The sequence below is a fragment of the Solanum tuberosum genome, unplaced genomic scaffold (assembly GCF_000226075.1).
Source record: "Solanum tuberosum cultivar DM 1-3 516 R44 unplaced genomic scaffold, SolTub_3.0 scf00135, whole genome shotgun sequence".
Lineage (NCBI taxonomy): Eukaryota > Viridiplantae > Streptophyta > Magnoliopsida > Solanales > Solanaceae > Solanum > Solanum tuberosum.
The window spans coordinates 306,811-314,169 of NW_006239059.1; the positions used below are offsets into that span (position 1 = coordinate 306,811).

Sequence of the window (7,359 nt, forward strand, 5' to 3'; positions counted from 1 at the left end):
AAAAAATGAATCTCAAAAGTAAAGAATAAAGAAAATTATGTGGGCCTTGAATGTGATTTATAATTTTTGTTTAACGAAAAAATGTATAGGATGTAGAGTTTGATGAAGGAGAAAGAGGATGGGTCGGGGTTGGGGTAGGATGCGGTGGGAGTTTGAGGAAGAAGAGACTAGCAAGGGAGGTGGGGCTTTGAGAAAGGGGTGGACGGGTTTGAAGAAGAAGAAGAATGGGGTAGGTGGGGGATTTTATATATATATATATATATAATGCTAGTGGGACCATTATTAAAAATAAAAACCTTCAAATTTTTTTCTTTTCTTTTTTTGCCACATCATTTGTTAAGGTGGTATTAAATTCACACGAAATGAAATTAGGGGGGTAAATAAACACTCGTGTAGTTTAAGTGCTAAAGTAAGTTATGCTGCCAAGTTTAGGGTTTTTTTTATGTATTTTCTAAAAAAAAAACTAAAAAGTATTGAAGGTGCACTAAATTTGTGTGCTATATAAGACCATTGATCGAAACCATCGTTAAAGGCTTGGTTCGTTGATATATCTTACTTAGTGCGCTACTTTAGTACGTTATATGTAGATCTTATAAAAATGTTATTTCAATCACTTTTTAATGTTGACACGTAATTTCGGTTTCTTACTCCATGTATACTGACTAATCTTCTTTTAAATACATGTAGGACAAAGTTACCTTCTATTGATCACGACAGTTTGGTTAAAACAAGTGTACATCAACCTACTTTAATCAAAGAGTTTGACACTTGTTTTGCTTCTTTTGAATGTAAATATAGCATTTCCAATTATAGCCTAGGTTAATAATAAAAGACAACTTTTGTCCTTTTCAAATTTTTTTCATTTAAAATACCACTTTTTTCTTTTTTTCCCCTTATAATAATCATCACGAAGACAGGACTCTCCTCCTCTCCATGATACGTACTACTTCTTTCACCCTTAATTTTTGTTAGTATTAATAATTCTTAATTACTCAATCTAAGCAAATATCTTGATCGTCTTTTATCTTGTCCTGTATACTCACTCTTTTCCTTTCTTTTTTAAAAAAATAAATCATATTCTTAAATCCGTACAGAAAGATTCTGTAAAAGTTGAGTGTGGGGGCAAGAAGAAGAAGATAAAGGTGAGTTCTTTTGGAGATTTAATCAAAAGGGGTTCAATGGAAAACAATAGTAGAAGCAAGTTCAAGAAAATTTGTGTTTTCTGTGGAAGCAACCCTGGCCACAGGAAAGTCTTCAGTGATGCTGCTATTGATTTGGGGAATGAATTGGTTAGTCTTGATTCTTGAATCCTCTCTAATTTCTTATGTTTACTTTCCTAGTTCTTCTTCTTCAGGTTTGGGTCAATTTGGTCTTCAGGTTTGGGTCAATTTGGGATTTGTATATATCTAGTAATCTACAGTTGTGTTGCCATAAAAGTTCCTAACTTTTTTGCAAAATATGTTGATTTTGGTACTGTAGGTGTTTATTCTATTGATCATTTTAATATTGGTTTATGGTACTGTAGGTGTTTATTCTATTGATCATTTTAATATTGGTTTATGGTACTGTAGGTGTTTATTCTATTGATCATTTTAATATTGGTTTATGGTACTGTAGGTGTTTATTCTATTGATCATTTTAATATTGGTTTATGGTACTGTAGGTGTTTATTCTATTGATCATTTTAATATTGGTTTATGGTACTGTAGGTGTTTATTCTATTGATCATTTTAATATTGGTTTATGGTACTGTAGGTGTTTATTCTATTGATCATTTTAATATTGGTTTATGGTACTGTAGGTGTTTATTCTATTGATCATTTTAATATTGGTTTATGGTACTGTAGGTGTTTATTCTATTGATCATTTTAATATTGGTTTATGGTACTGTAGGTGTTTATTCTATTGATCATTTTAATATTGGTTTATGGTACTGTAGGTGTTTATTCTATTGATCATTTTAATATTGGTTTATGGTACTGTAGGTGTTTATTCTATTGATCATTTTAATATTGGTTTATGGTACTGTAGGTGTTTATTCTATTGATCATTTTAATATTGGTTTATGGTACTGTAGGTGTTTATTCTATTGATCATTTTAATATTGGTTTATGGTACTGTAGGTGTTTATTCTATTGATCATTTTAATATTGGTTTATGGTACTGTAGGTGTTTATTCTATTGATCATTTTAATATTGGTTTATGGTACTGTAGGTGTTTATTCTATTGATCATTTTAATATTGGTTTATGGTACTGTAGGTGTTTATTCTATTGATCATTTTAATATTGGTTTATGGTACTGTAGGTGTTTATTCTATTGATCATTTTAATATTGGTTTATGGTACTGTAGGTGTTTATTCTATTGATCATTTTAATATTGGTTTGCTGTGAATAGTAGGCATTGACTTTCTTAATATCACCATCAATGGAAGTGACTTGGGTTTGAATGTTTCAGATTTAAGTCTTTTTTTGACTTTGAGATAATGCTGTTTGCAGGTAAGTAGGAAAATTGACTTGGTCTATGGTGGTGGAAGTGTTGGATTGATGGGATTGATTTCCCAGAGAGTCCAGGAGGGAGGTTGCCATGTCCTTGGGTAAGTAAAATATTACTATTATTTCAAGTTTACTATGGCAAATTGTATGTAAGGTCTACTTTCTATTTCTGCGGTAGGATTTCGACTTATTCTTGATTGCTTTGAATATGCAGGGTCATCCCGAAAGCTCTTGTGCCTATTGAAGTAAATGGAGATTAACTTGTAACTCAAATTTTGCAATTTGTTTGAGCTGCCATTTACTTGTTCTCTTTTTGTCTTTTTGTATTCTCTTGTTTGAACTGTTTTATATATTTCTTCCGCTTGGAGTTTTATCTGAGCTACAATCTCTCTTTTTTCCCTAAATTTATTGCTACTATCTTATATTTTGTTTGCTTCGAGTTTTTCTGTTACTGAAATGTTGTCACTGATATGAAATGGTTTTGTACGATATCTTTGAAGTGCAAAGTGATGCAAAAGTTAATCTAAGTTTCATCTCACATTGAAATTGGTAAAAGCATGGAAATTTGATACATTGTCCCAAATAACTGCAGATTATGATTCCTTCTTACCTTTATAAAAAAAAAGTTGTTCTTTCATAGAATGCACTTATACTTATAGTTGATTGGAAATGATTGAGTGGTGCAGCATCTGATAGTAAGAAATAGTTTACTTTACTAGTATAACTTTGATTTTGCATTCTGTGATTTTGTTTCGATTGTAATAGTTACACTTTCAACCTGAGTGGCACTGACAGATATCAGGTGAAAGTGTTGGTGATGTAAAGATTGTTTCGGACATGCATGAGCGGAAAGCTGAAATGGCTAGTCAGGCTGATGCCTTTATTGCACTTCCAGGTAAATATCTGTAAGAGTACATTTGAGATGCATATGCTCCCAGACACCTGTTAAATTGCTTTTATTATGTTTAGGCGGATATGGAACCATGGAGGAAACTCTGGAAATGATAACATGGGCACAACTTGGAATTCACAAAAAACCGGTATCTATAACATTACACTCATATAGTTTGATTGTTACCTGCAAGATCTTCACCATCTTAACCTCTTCTTCAGGTTGGTTTGCTAAATGTTGAGGGTTATTATAATTCTTTGCTTGCACTATTTGACAATGGTGTTGAAGAAGGTTTCATTAAGCCAGGGGCTCGTGACATTGTTCTTGCTGATCCTTCAGCCAGAGAGCTTTTAAGCAAGATGGAGGTAATGACTTTACCTAATTGCATGTATTTCTTTGTTATGTTTAAAACTACACCTGGATTAAATCAGTCTTTGAGGTCGGTACTTTTCTTTCACCAGTATGATTACCATCTATACTCCAAAGAAAATCTATCCTACACAAAAAGCTTTGTCTGACATAAGGAATTCATACTAATATACTACTATTATCGTTTTCTGGAAGTAGTCTTTAAATGTTTCTGCTACTGAGATTTTATCTGCAAAGTAATCTCTTCTTGTGAATTCACCAGTTATAGGTGAAAATAAAGCAATGCTCAGCTACGTGCTATGGGAATGATAACTTTTGTAGCTAGGACTGTACTTTTGGTTCACCTGTTTAATGGAAGATCGAAAATATTCTTACTGTTGGTTTCTGTAGATTTCTGTTGGAGTCAGTTGGTTTATAATGTTAACATGTGAAATGTAGATCCTTTTGGCAGGAATTCATTACTAATTGTCCCCCTTCCATTGATATGAGTTCTGTTATTGTTATTTACGCATTTTGCTGATGAGTCTTATCTTGTTTGTCAATTTGCAGCAATATACTCCTTCACATGACCATGTTGCTCCCCATGAAAGCTGGCACATGGAGGAGTTGGCTTATCCAAAGGAAGAGTCTCCATGACAAAACACATTCTCTAATTAGGCCAATTTCCACAATAGAAGTCTGATATGATTCATCATCATTATCTCTTGGATGAGAATTATTCAGGTGGAGCCACATATAATTGCATCATTGTGTACTCTTGTCATTCTTGCGGTTACATTTAGTACAATCATTGTTGGTGTTTTGCATAAGCTAACATTGATTTATAAATTGGTCAATGGATGCACTGTTTTGTGATTATTTAGGTTGTTACCACCTTTAACACCATTCTTTTCAAAGAAGCACTCAGCACTGCATAACTTGGTGACAGTTAATAAGGTTCAATACTTGATTCTCACCAATGACAGAAGGTTTACAAGGAACCTTCTGTTTCTATATATTTAATTTAGTTCAATAGTAATCTGTATCACTGATAAATAATTTGTATTTCCTTAAAAAGAAACTCCATTTACATAAAAGTTTATGGTCAAAAGGTAACAGCCTTCGTCTTCAAATTTTATGCTCTCAACTATGTGAGGGGAAGCCTGTTAGTGAAGCTGAACTAATGGAACTCTGTCATAGCTCTTGTACTTTCAGTGTGAACCTTTCTTCTCCTAGTCAAAGGTTGCCTTCCTATAAAGTTGCAGCTGCCTTCCCTAGCTAGAGTTACCCTTGTGTACTTAAATCCTTGAAGAATGATGAAATTTTATCACGGGATTGTAAAAGCCTCTGAATTGGCTGAGCGGTGCTTGTTTCCTGCAACTAGTTAAAAGGACTTGGGAACCTTGAGGGAATAAATATGTGTTTTTGAGGCTGAAAGAGTCGAATAATGAAAACTTACGGATGTCTAGTTAAAAGCTCTATGCTTGTTACTGTGTTTTTAGGATATTAGCTAAAAGCTCTCTGTTTGTTGCTGTGTTTGTACTCAAATTACCCTCAGAGAAACTTAAAACTGTGTCAAGAACCTACTCTTAGGTCGTTCGTCCACTTGATTAGGTTTCCATTCTTGTATAACGAAATAAGCTTAATGTCAGTACATTTATGACATGCCTTAGAGATGAGTGACTAGTTTAGTTCTTGAGGTGTTGGAAAGCAAAGAGCTCATCATAGTTGGCTTTTGTTGCCTTGAAGGATGTCTAGTATAATTACTTTTACATTCTCCTAGAAAAGTGACTTAAAGTTAGGGGCAACCAAGTACCAATAATTGCTTGGGACATTGCTAGAAGGAAAGGTACATGTATAATTCAGTAACCTCTTTTAGTACTACAGGAGGGGATAGGGGGTGGTTAATGAGTGTAGAACAAGTGGAAACACCTATGTCCCATGTCTTAGGAAAGCCCAACTCAGCTGTCACATTTTTAGAAAAAGGTTCATGTTTGCAGCCTTGTTATGAAGGAAGTGTGGGGATATTTTATTTCTTTGGATGACGGTGTCCGGGCTAGCTTTCACGCACCTTGACTAATTCCATGGGATATCTGCCACCTCCCACCAGCAATAGGTACCAGATAACTCTGTCGACCAAGGCTAAGACAAATGAGAAGAATCACTTAGTGTTTTTGGTCTCCGCTGAGTTTTGAACCCGAGACCTCAGAATTCTCAACCACTTCCACTAGGCCATACCCTTTTGGGTGGGGAACTTCTCCTTACTGGATTTGCCAACTGCAGCTCACATGCAATTTTCCAACATATGAAGTACTTGAGGGCCCGATTTTCTTTAGAGTACTAATGCTCATGTCACTTTCAGTTGTTCGGTAACATGGATGCTTTATTCAGTGGCATTTTACTTTGCTACTATTTCCTTTTTGAATTACTTAGGGGCCAGTTGGTACATTTTGAGTTAAAAATGCAATCTTTTTTACTTGTTTCTTTCATTTACTACTGATTTCATAAAACCAATCAACCTTGTCAGATTCAGGGTTTAGACACTCATGATTTTGAGTTGAAAGAGGGTGTCTTGTTATTAATTTACATACATATATAGAGTTCAAGCTGAAAACTGTTGGTTTCTACCGAACACACATTGGATCGCCGCTGCGAGAAAACTCCCATTTGATTAAATTGTTACTCTCTCTGTTCCAATTTATGTTGCACTGTTTGACTTGACATCTTTTTTTGGGACAGATGGAAAAGAAAAGTGTATCACATGAAATGAGACAAGAAAGAAGTATTTATTATGCATGTGATTGTAATTCCTTTTTGCATACAAGTACTTGTTCAATAGGTTGAAAATCCAACATTTTGCAGCCCTTTAATGTGTTTTTTGGGCCAAAAGTGGAGGAATCTATTATTATTAGAGTACTGCTAATTGGCACAGAATTTTGGCACAAATTGTCAAGACACGGGTAAATGACGAAAATGTCTCTTTGGCTCCAAAATCGCTTGTATTTCCCTCCAAAAAAGAAAACCACCTTTCACATTTTAATAATTATTTGCTCTCTCTCTTACTTTACTCTTTTTATCTCCTTCAACTTCACTCTTCACTCTCATCCGTTCTTATTTTAATTTGTTGATCAAGAATTTATTTTGTTGTTGGATTTATAACATAAGCATATATAGTTCTTTAAATAACATGATTCCACAATACTTTTGTAGCTTAATTTCACTCTTCATTGGAATATTTCAATATTCAACCATTTGTATTTACGGTATAAACTACCACTAAGTCAAATGGTCAAATTTGCACATTCTTTCCAACTACAATATAGAAGTAGGGGTGTACAAAATCGAACTGAAAATCGAACCAAATCGCAAATCGAGAAAAAAAACCCGACTAGTGGTTGGTTTGACTTGGTTTGGTGTTGAAGAAAAAACCCCGACTATATTTGGGTTGGTTTGGTTTTAACTAAAAATAATCAACTCGAGACCAAACCAACCCGAAATTATATATATAATTTTAAATTTTTTTTTTATAAATAAAAATATTTACTTTGATATAATTTTTAAATATTTCTTATACTTTTTTATAGTTTTTATCTTTTAATATATTATTTCAAGTTTGAAACTTA

At 33.6% G+C, this 7,359-nt stretch overlaps 1 protein-coding gene across 1 annotated transcript; it reads left to right on the forward strand.

Moving 5' to 3' along the window:
- Positions 1–876: 876 nt before the first annotated feature.
- Positions 877–4,847, forward strand: LOC102597227 (cytokinin riboside 5'-monophosphate phosphoribohydrolase LOG8). The gene is made up of 8 exons (XM_006351528.2): positions 877–940; positions 1,095–1,289; positions 2,500–2,597; positions 2,711–2,741; positions 3,292–3,391; positions 3,466–3,536; positions 3,610–3,753; positions 4,307–4,847. The coding sequence occupies exons 2-8, from the start codon at positions 1,179–1,181 to the stop codon at positions 4,391–4,393; spliced, it is 642 nt and encodes a 213-aa protein (XP_006351590.1). The 5' UTR covers positions 877–940; positions 1,095–1,178; the 3' UTR covers positions 4,394–4,847.
- The last annotated feature ends 2,512 nt before the right edge of the window (positions 4,848–7,359 follow it).

What these genes read in the sequence shown, in the direction of transcription:
- LOC102597227 (XM_006351528.2), top strand. Translation starts at nt 1,179, where the DNA reads ATGGAAAACAATAGTAGAAGCAAGTTCAAGAAAATTTGTGTTTTCTGT. An exon ending in AAGCTCTTGTGCCTATTGAA is followed by an intron (nt 2,742 to 3,291) that starts GTAAATGGAGAT and finishes TGGCACTGACAG; the next exon opens with ATATCAGGTGAAAGTGTTGG. An exon ending in TTGGAATTCACAAAAAACCG is followed by an intron (nt 3,537 to 3,609) that starts GTATCTATAACA and finishes CCTCTTCTTCAG; the next exon opens with GTTGGTTTGCTAAATGTTGA.